The sequence below is a fragment of the Lathamus discolor genome, chromosome 13 (genome assembly GCF_037157495.1).
Source record: "Lathamus discolor isolate bLatDis1 chromosome 13, bLatDis1.hap1, whole genome shotgun sequence".
Taxonomy (NCBI): Eukaryota; Metazoa; Chordata; class Aves; order Psittaciformes; family Psittacidae; genus Lathamus; species Lathamus discolor.
In genome coordinates, this window is record NC_088896.1 from 697,669 (window position 1) to 722,500 (window position 24,832).

Genomic DNA, 24,832 nt, shown 5'->3' on the forward strand with positions numbered 1-24,832 from the left:
TAATTTTTTATATACATACACATTTCACCTATATGTTGAAAGGCACATGTGTATGTTGCAGGGATGGCAGAGGCTGCTCTCCCTCAGCCAGGAATCATGGAGCTCTATGATTATTTAAATATATAAGTAATACTTCTATAGAGATTGTTTCATTCTATATAAAACATTACTAAGATATATATCATTATAGTGTGGGGGGGTGGCTCTGCTCAGGAGTTGCCTCCTGCCCCAAGGACTTGCTGCAGGCTCAGGAGTTGTCCCTGGCAGGGAGTAGTCATTTTTTCCCCCAGATCATTTAAATATTTCTGTTTTCACAGATTATTTGCCCAAATGTTGAGGTTTCCATGCTTTCCCTGTGTCTCTCAGCTTTGGTTTTCAGCAGATCTTCTTTGCTGGCATTTAATGACTTGTCTCACTGAGTTTATGAATGAACTGCTTCATTTAATCAATGCAGAGGCAATTAAAGCAACTTTTAGGCCCAGGTTAGAATATTGGCCAGTTTGGTTTGTGGCAGGGCTCAGCTGGGACAGACATCTCCTCCCCACTCCCCGGGGGCGCAAAGGCTTTGGAGGCTGGTCCCTTCCAGCCATCAGCCTCCCTCAAGGAATTACGACGGGGCAGCATCAGTCTGGTGAAGCCTTCCCCTGTGTAAAGCATCCGTGCTTTGGGAAGGGGCTGGGCTCTGGGGCTGTTGCATCTGATGCAGTGGCAATTGAAACAATTTTGATTGAAAATCAAGAAGTTCCGTATGGCCCTGCACCGTGGGTGTGGGACCAGGTGGGATACCCCGGTGATGGACACCGCTGCATCCGCAGGTGGAGAAGCGCCTGGAGCTGGTGAAGCAGGTCTCCCACAGCACCCACAAGAAGCTGACAGCATGTCTGCAGGGCCAGCAAGGCGTGGATGCTGACAAGCGCTCGGTGAGGCTTTGGCAGGGCTCTGAGGCTGCCGGGCAGGCGGCAGCACTGGGCTGGCAGATCGAACTGGAGCCCTCTCTTTGCAGAAGAAGCTGCCGCTGACGACACTGGCACAGTGCTTGATGGAGGGGTCAGCTGTGCTGGGCGACGACTCCCTGCTAGGGTAAGGGGGCCCTGGTTCTCCCCGTTGCTGTGCCACTGCTGGGGTGCCGCTGGGATGCTGCCACTGAGAATTGCTGTAGTTCCTTATCTATGATGCCAGATAACTGGGGCAGGGGAGGGGGGGAAAGGGGCTCATGGTGGTGTCGGAGGGGCTGGGATGATCATGTGATCTCAGTAGCCCAGGCGTTTTCTTTATTCTTCTCCTTGTGATAAGATGGGACCCTTTTAGTCATGTAGGATAGAGTGTAAACTGTATACCATCATAGAACCCCAGACCAGTTTGGGTTGGAAAGGAGCTTAAAGCTCATCCAGTTGCAACCCCTGCTACGGGCAGGGACCCCTTCCACTGGAGCAGCTTGCTCCAAGCCCCTGTGTCCAACCTGGCCTTGAGCACTGCCAGGGATGGGTCAGCCACAGCTTCTCTGGGCACCCTGTGCCAGCGCCTCAGCACCCTCACAGGGAAGAGCTTCTGCCTAAGAGCTCAGCTCAGTCTCCCCTCTGGCAGGTTCAAGCCATTCCCCTTGGCCTGTCCCTACAGGCCCTTGTCCCAAGCCCCTCTCCAGGTTCCTGCAGCCCCTTTAGGCACTGGAGCTGCTCTCAGGTCTCCCCTTCAGGAGCCTTCTCTTCTCCAGGCTGCCCCAGCCCAGCTCTCTCAGCCTGGCTCCAGAGCAGAGCTGCTTCAGCCTTCAGAGCATCTTCATGGCCCTCTTATGGACTTACATGTATTTTTAAATATATATATATTTTAAAAAAAAGTGTGTGTGTATATGTATGTACATACATATATATATATATGTATAATAATAAAACTCCATACAATTTCAGACTATAATTGGTACAATAGTTACCGAATGATATTTTCCTAACACCGAGGGTGCCCATGGTCCCTGAGGTGCTCTGGTCCCTCCAGCCCTCTGCCAAGGAAGGGCTGCCCTGCACTGCTGCCAAGACCCACAGGGGCTTAGAGCCCCATGGGCAGAGGCTGGGTGCCCATCGCTTCCCCGGTGTGCCCTTACAGGAAGATGCTGCGGCTGTGTGGGGAGGCGGAGGACAAGCTGGCTCAGGAACTCATCCACTTCGAGCTGCAGGTGGAGAGGGACGTCATCGAGCCCCTCTTTGTGCTGGCTGAGGTGAGCAGTGGTCGGAGACGTTCCTGTGTCGGGTGTCACTGTGCTGGGGGCTCACATCCAAACCAGCCTGTGGGAGAGCCGGGTCTCATGGCTTTGGCAGCATGTTTGGTTCCTGGCCCCAGTGAGAGACTTTCCCCCTTTGATGCTCTCTGATGCTTTGCTGGGGGGGCAGTGTCTTCATGTGCAGCAGGGCTGGGTGATGGTCCTGCTGGGCTCCTTTGCCAGCTCTTGCTGCTCTTGCTCTTTTCTGCCATTCCCAAAAAGCAGAGCATTAACACTTATTCCTCACCCATTTTTCTCAGTTCCAAACAAAACCACTGTTGTTTGGGAGGGTTTTTTTCCTGCTTCCCCCCTGCTGCCAACTTTGTCTTTCAATTTTACCCAGTGCATCTTTTTTTCCCCTTTTACATCTGGCAGAATGGCCTTAGCTTGGTTCGGATTTTGTCTCCCCCAGCAGAAACAAGAGCTCTGTCACATTGCTTGTGTTTGGGGCTTTCGGCCATTACCGGATTCTTTGGCAAACCATCCTGTGCATGTGCTTTGCATTGCCAGCCCCAAAAGCCCTTTTCCTGCCTTCATCCTGCTCCCCAGTGCAGGAATCTTTGATCGCCCAAGGGTGCTCCTCTCAGGGGTGTGGATTCTGTGGTCGGGGCTGTCAAGGGGTGGCACAGCCTGGGTGGGGACATGGAGGAGGGACAAGCTGTGCCGTCTTCCTAATGATGTTAAAGTAAGGAGCTGCATCTTATCACCCTGCTTGTACCACCCCAGCTCCAGCATTGCAGTCAGGCATGACCTGTCCCCAGCGTCTCTCCGGGGATGTTTATCTCCTCCTGGTCTTGTGTGTTTCTGCAGGTGGAAATCCCAAATATCCAAAAGCAGAGGAAGCACTTGGCAAAGCTCGTGCTGGATATGGACTCCTCCAGGACGAGGTAGGAAGCAGCTTCAAAACTGCTTTATAAAAACTAAACCAAGTGATGGGTATTTTTACCAGTGCCAGGGAGGGCCGTGTCACTGTGTGCCCTGAGTTCCAGCTCTTCAGTGAGCCATGATTTCTCATCTTGTCTGCAGGATCCGTAGATCACTTTTCCTTGCCTGCTCTCTGCAGAAAAGAGTATTTTTTTTCTGGCACAAATCTTTGTTTTTCACTCTTTTCCCTATCTTGGTGAGTTCTTACATAATGCAGAGTTGGGTGCTCCTACCACTGTAGAGTACTGCTGGGGTGCAGCAGGGGTGACAGTCAGGGTTGGCTGCTCTTTGGGTTTTGCCTGGGAACATCCAGTCGGCGGGCTCTGGGGAGAGGCCTGGGAAGTGTCTGTAATCCCCACTGTCATGTCCAGGCTCTTCCATTGCCTTCCTTTCTCCTCCCGTCTGGATGAGATGTGTCCTTCTGAAAATAATTGTGTAATGAGAGCTCAGTGCTTGCAGCTGGTTGGGACAGAGGATGTTTGGGCTTGGGAGTAGACGCTGCCTCCCAGTCTAGGTTGGACCATCTGCATGGTGCTGAGCACTGGGACCATGGTGATCTTGGCTGAGGGGAGTCCCTGGACTGCCCTGCTGCTGGGATCTAGAGCTGTGTTGGGTCCCTGTCCCTCGCTGTAACAGCTCTGCCCTCTCTGCAGGTGGCAGCAGTCCGCCAAGTCCTCGAGCTTGGCCAGCAACCTGCAGCCCTCGGGTGCCAAAGCCGACGCTCTCAGGGAGGAGATGGAGGAGGCCGCCAACAGAGTGGAGATCTGCAGGGTACCTGGGGGATTGCTCCGTGCTGGCATGGGGGGATCTTGGTGTCTGAGCACCACGGAAAAGCCTTCAGTATCTCTTCTTATCCCATTCTTCACCCTCTTCTTACCCCATTGCCCATGATAAGCCCTACTCCAGCCTGGCTGGTAAAAAAAAAAACATAAAGCAGCCTGGTGGCAGTGGGTGATGCTCACCAGGCCAAGAAGGACATCCCTGGTTCCTGTGTCCCCGTGCTCCATATCCTGCAGGAACCAGAGAGCATCCCATTCCCGATGGACCCATCCCAGCAGGAGCCACTGAGCTCAGCACTAAGTATGCCCAGTCCTGGCACAGAGACTTGCAGGAAGTGCCAGCACATTCCAAGCCCACCTGTTGCACCCGGCCATGTCACCCCGCACAGTCCCACAGGAGCATGGCCCCCAGCTGGGCATGCTGGGTGGGAAAAGTGTCTGAGAGGGGATGCTGCTGCCAGAGCCTTCGTCACAGGCTGCAGGAGTCAGCAATAAAACTCACAGACAATTTTGTGTGGCTTTAAATTCCCCCAGGGCAGAAAATGCAAAGGCCCAGGCAGAGCTGGTGCTGCAGGTGTTGGGCAGGAGGTGGAGCTGGGTGCATGTCTCAAACCTGGCATTTTCGTCCAGTGGTACAACCAGAACCCTAGCAGCCTTTCAGACAAATCCAGCCCCAAACCAGTGCCGTCTCCCGCATCTTAGAGCATCACAGCCCCACACGCCCAGCGATTTTCAGCAAACCACTTCAGCCAGGTGCTGCCCCCGTATATTGACTGCACTGATGGTGGATGTTGCAGCTGGGACACGCTCACAGTGTTTTAAAACCCTGGTGATTTTCCTCTTGCTGAGTGAACCAAAGGGATTCTCAGAAAGGAGCAATTCAGGAAGTGGCAAAATCTATTTTGTGAGCGTGAGGGCAGAGAGACTCATATCCTGGTGCTGAGGGACTCGTTGCAATGCAGAGCAAGAAGAACCTGATGCCCCATCAGTCTGGTCCACACCAAGTGGTTGGGATGTTACCGGTGGCAGTGCACACTGCTCCACTGCACAGCAATTGGGCCTGGGGTTAATGAGCCACTTGCATGCGTGGAGCAATGTAATGAGGTTGTGGGACGAGCAAACTTGAGGTTTAATTTGTGCCATTCAGCCCATGCCTCTGGCGGACAGCTTGTCCCCAAGTGACTGTCACATGCAGGGAGCTCCTTGCAAGTCACCAGCTCCTTGTGGGCTCTGGAAGGAAGACAGGGGAGGTTGAGGATGGGCAGAGAGCAAACCCCCATGCTGCTGCTGTGTATTCAACATGCCGAGCACCTCTCGAGTGGGTGCTGCCGTGTGCCACATTGCATATTGGCTCCTGCTGTGACCAAGCTGGTCCCTCCTGGTGGCCTCCAAAAGGGCCATCACAGTGGCATGAGGGCAGAATGGATGGGACAGCCACTTATTCTCTGCTCTCCATAGGACCAGCTCTCGGCTGACATGTACAATTTTGTGGCCAAAGAAGTAGACTATGCAAACTATTTCCAAACGGTAAGTGCCACTCACCCTGCGGGACTGCTGCAGCGCGGCCGCAGGGTGACAGCCGCTGCCATTCCCCACAGCTCATCGAGGTGCAGGCCGAATACCACCGGAAATCCCTAGCGCTGCTGCAGAGCGTCCTGCCTCAGATTAAAGCCCAGCAGGGTAAGTGCCTGTCCCCTCCTGCACACAACGCCGAGGGCTCTGCCTCATGCCAGAGCCGTGCAGGGCTTTAGGCACAGCGATGAGCTAGGCACCTGAGCATCCTCCCTTTGCTCCACCTGCATCCTGCCTGCCTCAGCCCTGCGGAGGGCGTCCCATCCCCATCCCACTTGGTTGTGGTGGGCAGGATCCAGCCAGCTTCATGGGGGCGGGGAAAGGGAAACCTGCCCGACTATTCCCGTCAAGCGCAACACCGGAGGTGGGAATTCAGTGCCACGGGGGGGTCCTGGGGCTGCACTTTCCAGTGTGCGACCTTCAAAGGAGCTGGGCTGGGAGGCCGAGGCCAGGGCTGGGGCCACCACCCAGCGCGGTGGCCCCAAGAGCAGCACATTCCCCGGGGCGGGGCTTGGGGTGCTGCCGCTGCTGCAACAGGGCAGGGAGTGATTTGTATTTTATTTTCTTTCTCTCGATCCCGCAAAATATTCCTGCCTCAAACTGTGATGGAAGAAGGGGTAAAATATTGCAAAGGTTTGCCTGTGGTTGTTCCCCCGGAAAACGTTATCCAGCCCCTTTGAAATGTCCCGTGTGATGACTGGAAAACATTTTGTTTGGATTTAATCTTTAAAAAGCACTTCCCGAGCAGCCCAGGACAGAGGTGCGGGGTCCTGTTGTTTTAGCAACACCCAAATGGAATATTTTGCTGCTGAAATGCTGTGATTCAAGGGCCTTTTGGGGAAGGGATGCTGTATCCGTCACTGTCCCCACCATGTCGTCTCCCCCTTCTCTCACCCCCTCTGCCTGTCACAGAGGCATGGATGGAAAAGCCCTCCTTTGGAAAGCCCTTGGAGGAGCACCTGGCTGTCAGCGGGCGGGAGATCGCCTTCCCCGTGGAGGCATGCGTGACGATGCTCCTGGAGTGTGGCATGCAGGAGGAGGTGGGTCCCATGTCCTACCACCCTCGGCTGGGCATGGTGGAAGGGGGCTTGGGAGCCTCCAAGGCAGGGACAAGGAGCCAGGGGGTTTCTGTGACATTCCCCTGCCCCAAAGCTTGTCCGACACTCTCCTGTATCCTCTATGAAGGGTCTTTTCCGAGTGGCTCCCTCGGCCTCCAAGCTGAAGAAGCTCAAAGCTGCCCTGGACTGCTGCGTGGTGGACGTGCAGGAGTACTCGGCTGACCCACATGCCATCGCAGGTAGATGCTGCCTCGGGGCAGGGGGTTGGTGCTGTGTAGCATGGCCCATCCAGCCCCCAAGCACCAACTATGGGCACCCAAAGAGTGGTCATCAATGGCACAAAGTCTACTTGGAGACCAGTAACCGGTGGTGTAGGCAAGGGGTTCATGCCTGGTATAATCCTGATTGACACCTTCATTCATGGTGTGGATGATGGATGGGGCAGGGTGGACCCTCTGCAGGTTGGCAGGTGACACCAAACTGAGAGGTGTGCTGCCGTCTAGAGGGACGTGGGCACAGTGGAGAGGTGGGCTGAGAGAGACCTGATAAAGGTCAGCAAGGGGGAGTGCCAAATCCTGCCCCTGGGGAAGAGGAGCCCCAGGCACCAGGACATGCTGGAGCTGCCCAGCTGGAAAGTGGCTTGGCAGAGATGGTCCTGGGGGTCCTGGCGGCCACCAAGCTGACCATGAGCCAGCAACGTGCCCTTGTGGCACACTGAAGGTGAATGGTGTTCTGGCCTGCCCTGAAGGGAATGTGAAGGGACGTGATTCTTCCACTTCAGAGGATTACAGCAGGGAAGTGGACATAGTGCAGGGAGCCCAATGAAAGGCTGTGAAGATGGGCCTGGAACATCTCTCCTGGGAGGAAAGGCTGGAGGAGCTGGGACTGTTCAGCCTGGTGAGAAGGCTCAGGGAGATCTCATCAATGGACGTACCTGCAGGGTGGGTGCAAAGAAGACAGCTCTTTCAAATGGTGCCCAGTTCCAGGACAATGGGCACAAACAGGAGCTTCCCTCTGAACCTCAGGAGACACTTGGTCACTGTGCAAGTGACCAAGGGCTGGCACAGGCTGTGCCCAAGCAGGCGGTAGAGTCTCCATTCCTGGGGATACTCCAAAGCCACCAGGACACAATAATGGGCAACCAGTTCTGGTGGTCCTGCTGGAGTGCAGGGTTAGACCAGACAACCTCCAGAGGTCCCTCCCAACCTCAACCCTTCTGTGATTTGTCCCAAAGCCTTTGAACAGTGAAGACACAATATACAGGGGACAAAGGCAGGTGCAGAAACACAGCATTCAGTGCCAGTGGTGGTCAGGTGTTCAGGAGTTGCCATCCACGAAGAAGCACAAACCCCAACCGCAGTGTCCCCTTCCCTGGGACGGGGCTTGAGCAGTGTTTTGGAATTCAGGTGAGGAAGAAAGTAGGAACACAATCGTAATCCAGTTGGTGGGGCCCTGGTGACACTGAACGAGGGTGATACTGATCAGGAGAATCTCTGCAGGAGTAGGGAGTAGTCGGGAAGATGCACGTGTGGTCTCATCAAGCTTGCTGTCTTCTCTTTACCTCTTCTGGGATGTAGGCCCTCTCTAAGCAGAGATCCCAACCCATGGGGCTGCAATTAAGCATTATTAGGTTTAAATTCCAGCCAGCTGCTCTCCTCCTGGGATGGGCTTTCTGGCAGCCGCAGGATTGGACCCTGGATTCCTGTTGACTTCAATGGGAACCTTTTCCCAGCACAAGTTGTTGTGAAGGTCCAAGGCAAAAATGAAGGATGGAGACTGGGGTGAACACCTGGTGGGGGCAAGAATGATGGAGGGATTCAGGGAGGTGCTAGGAGGGACTAGCTGAAGGTGGCAAGGTGGTTGCGGGGGGTCAGGCAATGCCACAGGCTCCACCAAGCCAGGGAAACTAGAGGGTGCTTTGGGATGTGAAGGTTGGGAGGGGTGGGAATCAAAATGCCAAGGAGCAAAACCACTCGGTGCCCGCCATCTGGTGCCACCCGCAGTGCCGAGCCCTGTGTCCCTTGTGTGCTGCAGGAGCCCTCAAGTCCTACCTGCGAGAGCTGCCAGAACCGCTCATGACATTTGAGCTGTATGAGGAGTGGATCCAGGCCTCCAAGTGAGTCTGGGGCATCTCCGCTGTTCCTCTGAGACAGGTGGTGGCATCTTTGGTCCCCATGGATGGTTGGGGACCGTGAGTTATTTCTGACCTGGCTGGCAGCATTTGGGATGTTTCTCCAGGGTCTGAGAGCCAGGAGGGTTCTCACAATGATCCTTGAGCACAGTGGGTCCCAGCAATGAGGGTGGCCATGATGTCCCCTGATGTCCCCAGCATGGCCCAGACCAAGGTGGTTGAGCTTTCACAGCATCTTTCAGCAAGCCCTTGAGTGCCAGGCACTGGTGCTGTCTGGATGAGTGTGCAGAACCTGGGGGGACCACTGGCCAAGGGAACTCCCACCTGTATTGTTGGTGCGCTCTGCACCATGGAACCACCAAACCCCTCAAGGATTGGGTCGGCTGAGATGGCACCATTGTGCCTCCTCCACTGAGGCAGACGTTTGCAGTAGTGGGATGTCAGGCACAGGGATAAGAGAGAAATTTCTCACCCACCTCCCCGCAGCATCCCGGAGCAGGAGAAGCGGCTGCAGGCTCTCTGGAACACCTGTGAGAAGCTGCCCAAAGCCAACTACAACAACATCAGGTGAGCATGGGGCCAGCAGGGCCCGGGGAGGAGATGGTGATGTGGCTCTGATACACTGGCACGGCTGGGCTCCTATTTCCAGGTATGTGATTAAATTCCTGGCCAAGCTGACCGAGTACCAGGACACGAATAAAATGACACCGAGCAATGTGGCCATCGTGCTGGGGCCCAACCTCCTCTGGCCGCAGGCAGATGGGTAAGGTATCAGGGTGGAAAGTGAGCATGCCAGAAGGATGCTGGGGAAATAGGGGTGGGGGCGGGGCTTGGGGCCAAAATCCTGCCGGGAATAAGGCTGGACAGCAGTGGAGTGCTGAGCCCATCCCTGCTGCCCTGCAGGAACATGACAGAGATGATGACGACCGTCTCGCTGCAGATCGTGGGCATCATTGAGCCGCTCATCCAGCATGCCGACTGGTTCTTCCCTGGAGGTAGGCTGTGCGCAGTGGTGGTGGCAGGGTGGGATGTGCTTTGTGGGACACCACAGCTCTCCCTGGGAGTGAGTGCTGAGTTCCCACATTGATTTTTGCCAGCCCCCTCTGCTTGCCTTGGTTTGGGGATAGGGGAGGCTCCGGCAGAGATCTGGCAAGACACATCACACCAGTGAGCCCAACCCAGCTGCTCCATGTGCACCTGAGCATTCTTGCTGTGCCGATCCCCCACCTCCACCCCTCCCTGAGGACACAGGTCCCGATGTCCCCTCTTCTCCTTTCTCTCCTTCAGACATTGAGTTCAATGTGACGGGCAATTACGGCAGTCCCATGCACATCAACCACAATGCCAACTACAGCTCCATGCCCTCCCCAGACATGGACCACGCAGACCGCCGGCAGCATGACCAGGCACGGCGGCCCCTTAGTGTGGCCACAGACAACATGATGCTGGAGTTTTACAAGAAGGATGGGTAGGGTCTTTGTGGTGCTGGGTTTGGGAAAAAGGAGGGGGTGGCATTGTCATTTTACACTAACAATCTTGTGTTTCTGTCTGTGCAGCCTTAGGAAAATCCAAAGGTACCGTATCCTCCACAGCAGTGCTGGGAAGGTGCAGGGTGGTTGCTGGGAGGATGCTAATACCTGAGGGAGGGATAGAGGGTGAATCCCACTGCCACCCCTGCCCTATTGCCACGGAGGTTCGTTCCCAGCAGCTTCCCAGTGGAAGAGGCATCTTTAGGGAGCTGGAGGGTGGGTGCTGAGAGCCTGTCTCTGTGTCCCCCCAGCATGGGCGTCAGGGTGATGGACACCTCGTGGGTGGCTCGCCGAGGCACGTCTGCAGGGCGCAAGGCAGCCTCCACCCCGCCAGCCGCGCAGCCGCCTGCACCGCCCTCAGAGCTGCCCCCCGCGCCCCACTCACCCATTCCCGAGCAAGCGCCGGACACATCTGCTACCCCTTCCCCGCCTCCCACCAGCTTTGGCTTCCCCCCGGGAGCTGAGCGGACAAGGTAAGGCCACTGGCACCCCTGGGGCCCAAACCTGGGCATCCCTCCCAGTGTGTGCAGCAGCAAACCAGCTCCATGGCCGTGCTGGAGGCAGTGGGAGAGGATGCTCAGCATCCCCGGGAGAGGAGCAGTATCCTAGGGGCAGTGGGAGGATGTTCAGCACCCCTGCAGCCATTGCAAGATCCCATCCTGCTGGCCCCGTGGGAATGGCGGATTTTGCTGTGGGTCCCCAGCCTGGCTCACAGCTGGAGTGAATTTTGTGCTGGTGATGGAAGGAGAGGAAAAGGAAAGGAGCCAAAAGGAGCCTAAAGGAGCCCAGTGTCCCCTGAGCCCTTCCTCTGCCCAAGGTCTGTGTCTGACTTGAGAGGTCAGGTGGAGAAAGTACCCAAATTCCAAATTTCTGCCCCAGAATGGTGGGCTGGGCTCTGCAACCATCTGTGCGACGTGCTGTGCTCCGGGGCGCACCCGTGGGTGCGGGTGGCAGCGCTGCATGGGTCATGCTGTGGAGTGCTGGGATGAGGTGAGGGGCTCCTGCCGCACCCCGGGACCTTCACGGCAGCAATCCCCTCCCCTCCCCTCCTCTCCCAGTGCTTCTGCTCTTTTATTATTTTTTCCCTTCATTTCCTGGGGGATTTTTTCTGCCTCTTTTTAGGGTGTTTCTGGCCATTCTGCAGCCCCCCCCTGCCCCACGCACCAGTGGCTCCCCGGCCCCATGCCTGGGCACAGCCCCCCTGGCTGGGCTGCAGGCAGAGCCTCCCCCCACCCAGCCTTCTCCTTGCTGCTCTCCCCTCACCCTGGTGTCAGCCTCGCCCCCTCACTGCCCCCAAAGGGCTCTCCCTGAGCGCCCCCCTGCACAGCGCTGCTGCTCCCCCGGGAGCCGCAGGAAACGGGGAACCGCAGACAGCGGCTTGAGGGTGCCGTGGGGTGGGCTCTGCAAGTGGGCTGGGGGCTGAGAAACACCCGCTCGGGCTGCAGCGAGGCTCCTGCCGCTGCCTGCAGGGGGTCATGGCCCTTTCCATTTCTTGCTGCTGTTAATTTAAAAAACCCTGTGTTTTTATTTAATTTTACTTGTAATTTTTCCTTTTTTTGTTGCTTTTTGATATTTTTGTATTTGTTTACTTTGTATTGTTTTATTTTTTTCCATTTTGGTTTTCAATTTTACATTCTTTGAATTTATTATTTTTATTTTTCATGATGATTTTGATTTATTTTTAATTTTCTATTTTGAATTTATTTTAATTTTTATTAATTTAACTTTTTTCTTTTTTTTTAATTATTGTCCCTTCCCTTCCATCACCTTCCCTTGTCCTTTCCCCTTGCCCTTGCCCTCCATCCCTCTTGCCCTTTCCCTCCCCACCTTCCCCGTCTCCTCCTCACCTTCCTTCTCCCTTCCCCTTTTCCCGTATTTTACCTTCTCCCCCCCCGCCCCAGCACTCTCGGACTCCCGGAGACCTCCCCCGGGGCCGGGCAGCTCCACGGCAGCCCCGGGCCGGTCCCGGCCGAGCAGAGCCCGCTCGCCCCGCGCAAAGGTAGGAGAGGGCCGGGGGGTGGAGCCGGGAAGGGTCCCCGCGCCCGGTGTGACCGCAGCCCCCTGACCCCCCCTTGTCTCTTCTCGCAGTGGCCAAGAAGCTGGCGCCCATCCCGCCGCGGGCGGCCGCGGGGGAGCCGGGGGCCGGGCAGCCGTCCCCCGGCAGCCTCTCCCCCACGCCCCCCAGCACCCCCGCCGCGTTCGGCCCCGCCGCGCCCCCCGGGCCCTGCCCGCCGCCCGCCCCGCTCCTGCCCCCCCCCGCCGCCGCCGCCCGGTCCCGGCCCACCCCGAAGCCGCGGCCGCGGCCCGCCCTGCCCCCGCCGCCGCAGCCCCCCCCGGCCGCCCCCGGCCCCCCCCAGCCCCCGGAGCTGCCCCGCCGGGACACCGCGGGCCCCGGGGACGGCGCCGTCACAGGTAACCCGGGGCGTGGCGCCGGCAGCGCGGGGGGGGCGGCTGCTGGTGGCCCCGGGGAGGGGGAGATGCCCCTGGAAAGGTGGCAGCGGGCTCAGGAAGGTGGCGGTGCCCGTGGAGAAGTGGGACTGTCACTGGGAAGGTGGCAGCGCCCTCTGGAAGCGGTGATGTCCCCAGGCAGGTGGTGATGATGTCCCCAGGAAGGTAGCATCCTCCCTGGAAGAGTGGCAGTGTCCCCAGGAAGGTGTGATACACTCAGGAGGATGGCAGTGTCCCTGAGGCTGTGTGCCCCAGGAAGGTGGAAGTGTCTCTGGAAAGGCAGAACTGTCCCCTGGAAGGTGGTGATGTCCCCAGGAAGGAGGCATCCTCCCTGGAAAGGTAGAGCTGTTCCCAGGAAAGTTGTGACATCCCTGAGATGGTGCTGATGACCCTGGGAGGGTGATGATGTACTCAGGAAAGTGTCAGTGTCCCGGGAAATGTAGCTATCTCCCCGGAAAGGTGGAACTGTCACCAGGAGGGTGATGATGTTCCCGTGAAGGCAGCATCCTCCCTGGATAAGTGGCAGCATCCTGAGGAAGATGGAGATGTCCCCCTGAGAAAGGTGCAGATGTGTCCAGAAAAGCTGCAGTGTCCCCAGGAACGTGACAATGTCCATGGAAAGGTGGAACTGTCACTTGGAAAGTGTAGGCACCCTATGGAAGGTGTTGATGTCGCCAGGAAGGTGGCATTATTTCTGGGAAGCACCATGAGCCTGTGCCGCCGCTGTTCCTGCTGTGCTGTAGAGACACCTGTCCTTAGGTGGTGGTTGTGTCTCCATGTGTCCCACCGCCCCAGTGTCCCCACAGCAGTGGGGGCTGCATCCTTTGAGGAGGATGACCAGGGCGATGCTTTGATGGCATCAGGGACACGTAGGCCGGGGTAGCATGGGGCTAGGCACTGCTCGGAGCTCCCAGCTCTGCCCGCGTTGACCATGGGTGCTCCACTCTGCCATGTGCCCAGCCTGCCTGGAGCGGGGTGGCACGGTGCGGGCACAGCAAGACCCCAGCATCCGCTGAGCCGGGGCTGGTGCTCCCTGGGCCACTGCTCACCTTCAGTGGTGGCGCTGGCACTGGTGCAGCTCTGGCATCCTGTGCAGTCCCGGTCTTGCACCCCAGCGTCGTTGTAGCCCTGGCACAGCACCCTGGCATTGACCCCAGGCACTGGTACAGCCTGGGCATCACACCCAGGCATCACAGCCTGGCACTGGTGTACCCCAGCATTGCACCACAGCACTGCACCCTGGCATCTGTGCACCCTGGCACTGCACCCCAGCGTGGATGCAGCTCTTTGCTGGGTGCCCTGAGGAGTTGCTGCCCGTTGTGGAGTGCCTGAGCTGGCTTTTCCTGAAGTGGGGCTGGGCTCCCCACAAGGGACGGTGGTGACACTGCCAGCCTCAGGTTGCAGGTCACCCCGTGTCACTGTTTCACCCTGCAGTTCCCTTGGGAGAAGGGACAGCAGCACCACCCGTGCTCGGTGGGAGGGGACCAGAGCGTCGTGGGGGCCAGGCCGTGTGCCGGTGTCACAGGCTCTGGCTCGGGTGGGGTAGCACAGAGCAGGGACAAGTGGTGACATCCCTGGTGGTGGCACTACCATGGCACCAGCCCTGGCAGGGTGTCCTACCGCTGAGCCCCCGCTGTGGCGTCCCCCATCACTCTGCCCTCCCGCAGGTCTGCTCCGTTTTGAGGTCCCCTCCCTCCACGTCCCCCCAGATGCCGCCCTGTGCCGGGACCCGCTGGAGGCACCGCAGAGACTCTCGGGGCCAGGCCCGGCTGCCCGGCCAGAGGAGGAGGAGGAGGAATCGGAGAGCACAGCCCTATGACAGTGTCCCTGTCCCCAAGCTCATCCTTGCATCACCCAGGGGCCAGCACCGGCCGTCGGCACCAAGGGTCACTGGCACGGCAGTTTTGTGTGGCAAAGTGCCCAGTTTGGGGGCAGTCGCTGTTTTTGAGTTGTTTTTTTTTTTTGCCTTATCCAGACTTTGCCTTTCAACAGGGTGCCTGCCCCCCCCGCCCCCCTGCCCCGCAGCACCCATGGTCCTGGGGTGATGCCACCACCTCCTCCGTGCCCTGATGGTGGGTGCCGCTGGGTACCAGCCAGGTGACAACGAGCTCGATGGTGCTTTGCAGCGGGATTTCATTTCTTCAGCTTCTGCCCCCTCCGCTTGATTGCCGGAGCAGGACGGGACCTGATCAGCAATAACAGGATGTGCCCCCCTCAGGCTTTTGGGGTGCCAGCGGGGAAGGGCACATGTCCCTTGGCACCCACTGTCCCTGTGGGTTGGTGGCTTTGGTTGTGCATGCAAAGACAAATTAACCTTTTATCCTTCCCAGAGAGATAAGAGATATATATATCGGCAGGGATACATATACTATATATTTGTATCTATAGAGAGAAAAAATACAGAGATTTGTTTTATTTGGAGCCGTTCTCGCCCACCGAGTGCCCAGCAGGAGGATGGAAATGGCCGTGCTTCGCCCCCCCTCCCCGCTCGCACCATGTCCCTTGCCCCAGGTGGGCCCCCGGGGGCACCAGCACCCCAAAAGTAATCAATAAATCCATGTGCCACTCGCTGGGAACTGCTCTGCAGCGCTGGCGTTTGCTTAATGCCCGTCGGCACCGGCAGCACCATGGCAGCTGTGGCACTGGGGGGCTTAGTGGGAGGATGTGGGGATGCAGGAGGGTTGGGACGCAGGAAACAGTAAGGTCAGTGCAGGATGTTATGGTCCTAGCTCCATTGGATGTGGCAGCACCAGCTGTGGGGTTCTCCTAGGATGGATTTGAGCTGGCCCCAGCCCAGATTTGGGGTGGTCCCAGCCTGGCTTGGTGCCCACTGATGGATTTAGGACATATGCTCTTGGAAGGTGCTGTAGGAAACTGGGTTGGGGTGATAAAATGATGGGGATTCTGCTTTGTATGGGCTGTCATGGTCCTGGTCTCATGGGATGGGACCTCATTGGACCTGAAGTGCCCCAGGCTGTATTTTGGGCTGGTCCCCCTAGCTCTTGGAAGGTGTTTTGCTATAGGAAATGGGTTTTAATGAGGGCTGGGGTGATAGAACTATGGGTTTGTGCTTTGTGTGGGCTGTCATGGTCCTGATCCAATGGGGTTGGGCATCAGGCTTGGGATGGTCCCAGTCCTGGGGTAGGTGCCCACCCAGCACCCGCCTATCCTATTGTGGCAGGTCCTGTCTGTGTTTTGGGGCTAAGCAGCACGTGTGGAGAGGAGCACCATGGCGGAGGGTGGGCAGCGATGGCCTTGTCTGGCACCAAGGCCTACCCCAGCCTGGTGGGATGGGGGTGGGGCTGAGACCCCACTTTCCAGGGTATGGAGGGGCATGGCTGTGGAGCACAGGGAATGGATACTCCAGGTGCTGCTGCCTGCAGGCAGACATGGGTGCCAGGGAAGGGATAGTGCTCTGCCCACACTTAAGTGCATCACTGGAGTGGGTCTCCAGCCTGGCCAAGCCACATCCTTTACCCCATTCCCCATGGGATGGTAGGGGCTGTGTGTGGGGGTGCCACCCATGGAGCTTGGCAGCGTGGCACAGAGCCCTCAAGGCCTAGCACAGGGATGGCCACTTGCACTGGGGCTCCCATGCCCTCCCAGCTGCAGTTGTGGAGTGCATGTGAGTGTCCTGCCCATGCCACTGCCAGCAGCCCTTGGGTGCCTTGAGGAACCTGCCATGCCCAGGGCTGCTGCTTACCAGGGTGGCACATGTGGGACAGCCCCACATTTGTTCCCTGACACAAAGCAGGGTTAACAGCCAGGGCACAGCAGTGGCACAGCAAGGGCCTTAGACTGAAGCAAACCTCCAGCAAGGAATGGTCTCATTCACCTTCATCTCTTCATCCTCTTCCACCTCATCCCAGTCCTACTTCCACCTCTACTTCTACCTCCATCTCTTCTACTTCCATCTCTGTTCCCATCTCCTCCATCTCCATCCCACCTCATCCACACCTATGTCCTCCACTTCCACCTTCACCTCCTCCATCTCCACCCCAACCTGACCTCCTCCACACCCATCTTTGTCTCCTGCAACCTGATCCCACCTTCAGGTCTACCTCCTGTACCCCATTCCTCTCCCTGCATGTACCTTCACCTCCTTCAGCTGTTTCCACTTTCCTCTCCAGCCTGATCTCACTTCCTCCATCTGCATCCCTGCCTACCGCCATTTCTCCAGACATTGCCTTCCTCTGCCTTGCCAGGCCTGGCCACAGGGCACCACGACTGGTGCTCTTGGTGCTGCCACCTCCCAGCCCGCACACAGCCATGCCAAGGCAGGCTCTGGCCAGCACTGACCCTGCCAAGCCCCATGCCCAGGGTGATCCCCACCACCCTGGGGCACCACAGTCCCAGGACCACCTCTATATGGGACACAACGCCCTTCCCACCCGTGGGCACTGTCCCCAGGCACCACACTGGGCTCCTTTCGGTGTCTTTAATAGAAACGATGTGCAGAGGGCAGCAGCCCCTGCGTACAAACGCTGGCTGGAGGAATCGTGGGTTGCATAGAGTGTGGTGTGGGGACCCCCAGCCCCCCAACAGCTGCCTTTTGGAAAACAAAAAGCACCTGAATAAAACTCTCCCACCACAATAAATACTCTCGTGCCTTAGAGCTGGCAGGGCTGGGGAGCCCCTGCCCGCCTGCTCCAGGGGAAGGGGCATGGGCAGGTGGGTGAGTGGTGCTCCTAGCTCAGGATGCTCCTGGCTCAGGATGCCCCTGGTTTCAAAGCCACCAGTTTGGGATGTCCCCAGGTCAGGAACATGCAGCTGGGGACTCCCCGGTTTGGAATGCCCCTGGGTCGGGGTGCCCTGAGTCAGCATGCCACCATTTGGGAGCCTCCAGGTCAGGATTCCCTGTTCGGGAGCTTCCAGTTCAGGATGGCCCATGGTGGGGAACCACGGGGCTGGGATACTCTGGTTTGGAATTCCCCCAAGGTCAGTAGCCCCTGGGTTGGGAGCCTCCAGCTCAGGATGCCCTTGGTTCAGGATGTCCCTGGTTTGGAAGCCCCAAATCAGGATGCCTTCATTTGGGAAGTTTGGGATGCTCCCTGTTTGGGAGGCCCTCCCATGGTTTGGGATGATCCATTTTAGGGATCCCTGACTGTCTCGAATGGGACGCCCCCAGATTGGGATGTACCTGGCTCAGCATGACCCTTGTTTGGGATCCCCTAGCTCAGAAGCCCTTGTGCTGAGACACCCCCAGCTTGGGAGTCCCCATGGCGGGAGCCCCCATGGCAGGAGCCCCAGGGTGATGCCCACTGGCCATGGCTCAGAAGCTGGACTCGGGCACGGCCGAGCGCTGCAGGGAGCCTGTGAGCTGCTGTCCCCGCCGCAGCGTGGCCCCGGGGGGACCCCAGGCGGGCAGGGGCGGCCCCCCTGTGCCCCTGCCCAGCGAGGCCGAGCGCCGCAGGCCCCCCTCGCGGTGCAGGGGCAGGCTGGCCAAGCTCCGCGAGTGCGCCAGGGCTGCCAGGCTGGGGGACAGCGGCGCGGGCGGGTCACCTGCATCCCCCTCTGCCCGCGGCAGCCCCCCCGTGCCCCTCCTGCTCTGGCTTCTGGGGGGCACACGCAGGGACCCCTCTGGACCGGCGCTGGCCGCTCGCCGCAGCACGGGCACGCGCAGGGGCTGGCGGGGGGCTCGGGGGGGGCCGAGCTGTGCCAGGGGGGTGCCCCCTGTGCAGAGTGGGAGCAGCGAGCGCTGCGTGCAGCGGGGCCGGCGCCCCGACTCCAGGTAGGCCACGAGCTCGCCCGGGCCCCGCTCCTGGCACGTGGGGGACCGGCCACCAGCGGCAGAGAGCTGGGCGCTGAGGCTGCGGCGCTGCACGCCCCGCACAAAGGGCCTGGCCTCAAAGCCCCCTGCAATGACAGACACGAGTGAAGCGGGAGCCCCCCGGGGGGCTGGGGCAGGGAAGGGGTGCTCAGCATCACCTTTCTCCTGGGCACCAGTGGCGTGGTGGGTGCCCGGCAGCGAGGGCTGGGCGGCTGCAGTGTCCTCTGTGCTGCTGTCCAGGCGGGACAGCCAGTGCTCTGCCCACGGGGAGCCTGTGGGGAGCGGGAGCTGGGCTGGGCTACGGGGTTCTGCTGGGCTCCCATCCGGGTGGCCACTGCTGCAGCACCCAGGGGTGCTCAGCAGTGGGGGAGCACAGGGCTGAGACCAGCTGTGCATGCATGCGCACATCTGGGAGTGCACAGACACGTCTGTGGGCGCACATACACATCTACGTGGGCATGCATGCACGTCTGTGTGCACAAGTGCATGGTGAGTGTGAGCACTGTGTGGCTGCAGTCTGAAGCACCCCGGGGGGCTGGGGGGTGGTGGTTTGTGCACCAGCAATGCTGCACATGCCAGCTGTGCCCCCACCCCACACACCCGTGTGCACATGTATGTGCACGTGTGCTCTGGGCTGCAGGAGTCTGTGCATGTGTATCTGCTTACACACGTGTGAAAGTGTGCGCACATGGGTGTGCATACTACATGCAGGTATGCGCATACACCTGGCTACACGCTGCATGTGCTGCTGTGCCGTCCATGCATGGCTGTGTGTGCATGGCCCTGTGCCTGCAGCTGTGCAGAATGCACACACATTTGGCTCTGCTGCACACACATGTGCTGCATTCTGCGTGCATGTATGTGCACTCTGATGTGCTGTGTGTGCCTGGGGCGGTGGCAGAGAGGTTGGAGTGCTCACCCCTGACGGAGCTGCCAGCAGACCATGTGGGCACAGCCTTGCGGCGCTGGTAGAAGAGAATATAGGCGCTGTGGGTGCTCACCTCGGCCTCTGACACCCCCTCCACCCTGCTGTCATCGTAGTTGTACCACTGCCCATCCAGGGCGTTGCAGCAGTAGGCTGGGGGCAAGAGGTAAGAAGGGGACACAGCGGTGAGGGGTGTCATGGCCCTTGTCTGCCCCCAGTCCCAGGGTACAATGGGGAGTATAAGCCCTAACATGGGGACAGCCTGGGGATGCAGAATGCTGTTGTGAGGGAGCATGTCTCAGTGCCATGCATGCCCTTGCGTGGTTGAAAGGCCATTGTACATGTGCCCTGTGCCCCAGCTTGCCTATGATGTGCCCCATGGCAACCCCCTGCAGTGCCCTCCCCAAGCCTGTGCCATGGCCCATGGCACACCCCTCTCCAGTCTCCCCTAAGCTCATGCAGTACCCCATGGCATATCCCCCTGCAGTGCCCCCAAGTCCCTACACCTTGCTCCATGGCACGGCATGGCTTGCCTCCCAACCCCATGCCATACCCCACACATACCCCCCTGCTGTGCCCCCAAGCCTCACACCTTGCCCCATAACACCCCCCCACAGCACCCACTACCCAGGTTCTGCATCCCGCTCCCCCCGCGCTGCTCACCAGTGTAGTGCCCGCCCTGCAAGCTGCCATGGTGGTTGCAGACCGCATACAGGTCATAGAGGGAGTCACGGGGGCAGCCTGGGGGCAGGCGGGGGGGGCCCTGCCAGGTGCAGCGCCCCAGCAGCTGCCCACCAGCCTGGCCCCGCTGTGCCACGTGAGGGGCCATGTCGAGACCCCGCAGGGGGAACCTCACCAGCGTGGTGAGCTTGTGCCGGTGCTCAGCCACCTGGCGAAAGCGCTTGAGGTGGATGATGAGGATGTCGGGCAGTGTCCAAAGGCTCAGCTTCACCGTGCCCTGCTGGGGCACCTTGCAGTGCGGGCAGCGCCAGGCGTCATCCGGGGCCAGCTGGAGACACCACATGCCAAGGTCACCTCCCTGCCCAGCGGCCCCAGCACCACAAACCCTGACAGCCACTGTGCAGTGGGCAGAGCTTGCCCTCAGTGGGGCTCTGCCGGGTGCAGGCAGAGCGCGGGCAGGATGCTGGCAGTGTGCAGGAAGGGTGCCTGCTGCCTGTGTGGCTGGTGGGGTGCCCGGTACCTGCTCCTCCTTGGTGTAGAGCTGGAAGCACTCATCCAGCGTGCAGCTGTGCTGCTGCCCATGCGCTTGCTGCTGCAGCCGCACACTCTCCATGTCCTGCACGACCTCCTCCTGGAGGTTGCCGAAAAGGCTGGGGGGGGGGGGGGGGGGGCAGTGACATGACAGCGGGGGGGGGTCAGGGAGGGTGAGCCAAGTGCTGGGATGCTCCACCCCTCTGGGTGCAAGGCACTCACCGCTCTTTGGTGCTCACATCCCACTCCACCGTCAGCTTCACATGGGGAGGGCCACCTGCCCCGCTCAGCTGCAGGGCTCTGGGGGTGAGGATGAGGCCAGATGCCCCCAAACCCCTTGTCCCTGTGGGGCCACCCCCTCGGCACCCCACAGTGGCAGGCAGGGATGGCCACCACCTCCCCATGTAACACCCTCAATGGAGACACAGGGATGGGGACCCAGTGCCTGGGCAGAAGGGTGGCCACCACTGCGGCCACCCATGCTGACACTGTGGCCACCCATGACGACAGCACAACCATGCAGAGGGATACTATGACTTCCCACAGGGACACTGTGACCAGGCATGGTGACACCACTGCACCCCTGGGGAGTGGGTGGATATCCTGAGGACAATCCTGTCCCTGCAGTGCCCTTACCTGTCGACGGCAGGGTGGCAGAGAGGGCGGGGGTCCTGTGGGGACAGGTAGGTGCAGGGGGCTGAGCCCCCAGCCAGGCGGATGCGGAAGAGGGCTCCTGTGCCCTGCAAGGGAGAGGGGGCTGTGGGACTGTGGGGAGGCAGAGCCTTCCTGCCCTCCAGCAGCAGCCGGGGGAGCCATGCTTCATGAAAGAAGACAAGAAAAGCCCCAGAAATGAGATTTCTTTGGTCCCTGTGGCTGGGCTGGCAAGGGACAGACATGCAGATTGGGATGTGGGAAAGGGGGATGACCCATCCTGCTGGCTAGTGTGGCTGGGGGCAAAGGGCAGCACGGGGACACCAGCACCCATAGGATGGTGGCACCAGGGTGCTGAGGAGGGTGGCTGGCCTGGTGCAGCTCTGCTGCGGGAGCTGTTTGGCACTGCAGCCGCACACGGGGATGCTGTAGCCACCGGTGGCAACACCACTGGCCACCTGCAGTGGCAATGCGACCATCCACAGCGACACCAACAGCCACCGACAGGGACACTGTGGCCACCAATGGTGACATTGGCCACTGTGGTGACAACGTGACCGTGTACAAAAAGACTGCTGCCACTCATGGTGACACTGTGGGCACCCTCTGTGATGCCTCTGCCTGTCTGCAGTGTGAATATGACCACCCACAGGGACAGCATGGCCACCCGCAGTGAGCATGAGCCACCAGCACCAACACCACAACCGCCCCCCGGGCTATCACAACCCACAGTGACCCTGCAGCTGAGCACAGCTCCACCATGATCACCCACATTGACACCACAGCCATTGATGGGGCCACCATGGCCATGTACAGCTGCCCCAGGGCCACCCACTGCTCCACTACAGCTGCCCATGGAGACACCACGGCCACCCACTGCTCCACCCCTGCCATGGCTGCAGTGGCAGCGGGTGTCCCCCCTGTCGTGCTCACCTGGGCCTGCACCTTTCCCCGCAGCAGGGCCTGCAGCTGGCCCAGGATGCTCTGCTGGAGCTGCTCCCAGGAGACACCTCTCTCCTCCCGCAGCAACAGCGGTGGCCCGAACCTGGCGGCAGTGGGGGACACGCAGCTGAGGAGGGACACCCCCGTGCCCCGTCCCGCCGGGGGAGCAGCGGCAGTGCCGCGCAGGTGAGGCGCGGGCAGGGCAGGCAGGTACCTGGTGAGCTGGGGGCCGGTGCCCGCCGTGTTGCAGAGCAGCAGCAGGATGCGGCCGCCCGCCCCGCGGTGCAGGCAGTCAGAGGAGCGGGCAGCAGCCGGTCCCTGGTGCGGCCCCTCGGGCTGGGCGGCCCCAGGGGAGGAGGGCAGGCTGCACCCTGCAGGCACAGCGCGTCGTGATGCACCCCTGCCTCCTGCACCCCCACACCCCCACCAGTCACAGACCAGGGGCTTTGGCCTTCTCCAATCACTGCAGAGCATGCCTGCTTCCAACCAGTTACTGGCAGGAGGGTAAGGGGGTGCGAGGGGGCGAACAAGACTCCCACCAATCAGCAAAGCACCCCTGCTTCCAACCGATGAAACAAGGCTCTCACCAACCACAGTGGGACACGCTTGTCTCCTACCAACCACACCATGAGTGCCAAGACTCCCACCAACCACAGCAGAGAGGGCACAGCTCCCAACAACCACAACAGAGCACACCTACCTCCCACCAATCACAGGGTGGAGGGAAAAGGGTTTTCACCAATCACAGCAGAGCCCACCTGTCTCCCTCGAACTACAGCTAAAGATGTATCACTCACCAATCCCAGCAGAGACCACTTTCCCCAATCCCACTGGAGTGTAACTGCCTTTGACCAATCACAGCAGACAGGACATCACTCCCCCACCAATCACAGCACACTCTGAGCCACCAATCACAGAAAGCGGAATGACTGCCTTCCACCAATCCCAGGGATGAGCCTGCCTCCCCCAGTGCTGCCTGAGTCTCTCCCAACCAATCAGAGCGGCATGTGCAGACAGCCAGCAGCCAATCGAGGCGGCAAGCGGCGGTACCTGTGCGGCGGGCAGGGGGGGGCTGGAAGGCGTAGAGTGGAGCCCCCTCCCCCGCAGCACCCAGCTCCTCTGCATCGCCCAGGGAGCGCAGGAGGCCCCGCGGGGACACCTCGGCCAGGATCACCTGCAGGCGGCACCGGCACCCTCAGCATCCCTGCGGGGGTCCTGTCCCCCCACCCCAAGCCGTGCCCTCGCCCCGTTACCTGCTCTGGGGGGATGCATCCCTCCCGCGCCACCATCTTCCGCAGCTCAGCGATGGTGCCCAAGAGGGGCACAGCCAGCCCCACGCGCACGAACCGCCAGCGCTCGCACTGCAGCACCAGGGTGACGTTGAGAGCCCTGCGGACACGGCAGGGTTGTGGGGGGCACACCTCAGCCACCACGCTGAGGCTGCACCAGCACTGCTCGGGGCCACCTTGCTCCAGTACGGTGGCTCTGACTCCGCGTTAGCAAACACCCACTGGACGCAGCTCCTGCAGTGGTACTGTCACCCACCCCCAGTGCTCCCGCCACCTCCCCCAGGTAAGCCAATTACTCGGCTGGAGTTGACACTCCGGCAGCAGTGGTTGTGCTTCTTGGCGCACTGGTGAGCGGCTGGGGATGTGCAGGGCCAAGCTCACCTGGTCTGGCGCAGCGGGATGGGCAGGGAGATGCACAGGAAGGGGTCGAAGGTGTTGCTCTGCTTCAGGCAGTGAGGGCATGTCAGGGAGGACCTGTGAAACACAGCCAAGCTGGAACACCAGCACTGGCACTTGCATGGCACCCCTGGCATCCCCACCTACCCTGGGGCTGCAGCACCCTGCCATGGTACTTGCCTGCCTCATCCAACGGTTTGTTCACTCTGAAACCTAACAAGGCCATCCACAGTAATTGGTACTAGAGAAGCCAGAGTGAAATCCCAAGATCTCCCACTTCCCATACATGGCTGTGGCACCAGAACACCCTGTCTTACACCCACTGTGTTCCCAAGATCTTCTCCATTCACCATCCAGTCCGTAATGGATCTTGCCCCTGGCCTGGCAGAACTTGATGAGGTTCATGTGGGCAAAGTCCTCTGGCCCATCCAGGCCCCTCTGATGGTATCCGCTCCCTCTAATGCTCAATGGTGTCACTCACCACAGTATCACCTGCCAACGCACTGAGGTTGCACCCAATTCCCCTGTGTCACTGACAAAGGTACTGGTCCCAGGATGGACCTTTGAGGGGTACCACGCCTTACTGGGTTGCTCTACCACCAAGCCAGCAGCGCTGACAGAGGACAACCAGGGCATGCCCTGCCTGCAGCTCTGCCTGACTCCCCAAGGCTGAGCCCTGCCAGGTCAGCAGCCACCCTGCTTTTACCAGCAAACTGCTATCGGGGTGTAAAATCAGGTGTCCCAACAAAAGCCTTCTCGTGGCAACTCTCCCCACCCTGGGGTGTTGATAACCAAGGCTCAAAGCTTCATTAGGGCCAAGGTGAGGCAGGCAATGGAGTCTCCAAAGCAGGGAGTAGGAAATGCCCAGGGAAGGTGTGTAGCAGGGCTGGGGGCTGCCCACGTCCGTCTCCATGGCAGGAGGTGACACTGGACGTGGTTGACATCACCCTCTGTG

At 59.5% G+C, this 24,832-nt stretch overlaps 2 protein-coding genes across 6 annotated transcripts in view; one reads left to right on the forward strand and one right to left on the reverse strand.

Moving 5' to 3' along the window:
* The window catches only part of ARHGAP44 (Rho GTPase activating protein 44), a 29,238-nt gene extending 11,961 nt beyond the window's left edge, over positions 1-17,277 (forward strand). For 2 of the 5 annotated variants that reach the window (XM_065693573.1, XM_065693575.1), the window contains exons 3-21: positions 816-920; positions 1,004-1,080; positions 2,098-2,209; positions 3,062-3,138; positions 3,829-3,946; positions 5,413-5,481; positions 5,553-5,634; positions 6,439-6,566; positions 6,712-6,823; positions 8,619-8,700; positions 9,202-9,282; positions 9,365-9,478; positions 9,619-9,710; positions 10,003-10,183; positions 10,272-10,289; positions 10,496-10,717; positions 12,146-12,243; positions 12,333-12,656; positions 14,360-17,277. In XM_065693573.1, the coding sequence (XP_065549645.1) occupies positions 816-920; positions 1,004-1,080; positions 2,098-2,209; positions 3,062-3,138; positions 3,829-3,946; positions 5,413-5,481; positions 5,553-5,634; positions 6,439-6,566; positions 6,712-6,823; positions 8,619-8,700; positions 9,202-9,282; positions 9,365-9,478; positions 9,619-9,710; positions 10,003-10,183; positions 10,272-10,289; positions 10,496-10,717; positions 12,146-12,243; positions 12,333-12,656; positions 14,360-14,511 (2,244 nt within the window). In that variant the 3' untranslated portion in view covers positions 14,512-17,277. The remainder of the gene's footprint in view (positions 1-815; positions 921-1,003; positions 1,081-2,097; positions 2,210-3,061; positions 3,139-3,828; positions 3,947-5,412; positions 5,482-5,552; positions 5,635-6,438; positions 6,567-6,711; positions 6,824-8,618; positions 8,701-9,201; positions 9,283-9,364; positions 9,479-9,618; positions 9,711-10,002; positions 10,184-10,271; positions 10,290-10,495; positions 10,718-12,145; positions 12,244-12,332; positions 12,657-14,359) is intronic. The other 3 variants (XM_065693576.1, XM_065693577.1, XM_065693574.1) reach the window with 3 other exon arrangements.
* Positions 17,278-17,887: 610 nt separating this feature from the next.
* USP43 (ubiquitin specific peptidase 43) overlaps positions 17,888-24,832 on the reverse strand; it is a 13,912-nt gene continuing 6,967 nt past the window's right edge. The window contains exons 4-15 of the mRNA XM_065693578.1: positions 23,863-23,955; positions 23,446-23,581; positions 23,243-23,366; positions 22,407-22,563; positions 22,184-22,295; positions 21,236-21,339; positions 20,822-20,899; positions 20,589-20,718; positions 20,051-20,396; positions 19,382-19,540; positions 18,621-18,734; positions 17,888-18,548 (exon numbers count right to left, since the gene is read on the reverse strand). Coding sequence (XP_065549650.1) covers positions 17,965-18,548; positions 18,621-18,734; positions 19,382-19,540; positions 20,051-20,396; positions 20,589-20,718; positions 20,822-20,899; positions 21,236-21,339; positions 22,184-22,295; positions 22,407-22,563; positions 23,243-23,366; positions 23,446-23,581; positions 23,863-23,955 — 2,137 coding nt within the window. The 3' untranslated portion in view covers positions 17,888-17,964. The remainder of the gene's footprint in view (positions 18,549-18,620; positions 18,735-19,381; positions 19,541-20,050; positions 20,397-20,588; positions 20,719-20,821; positions 20,900-21,235; positions 21,340-22,183; positions 22,296-22,406; positions 22,564-23,242; positions 23,367-23,445; positions 23,582-23,862; positions 23,956-24,832) is intronic.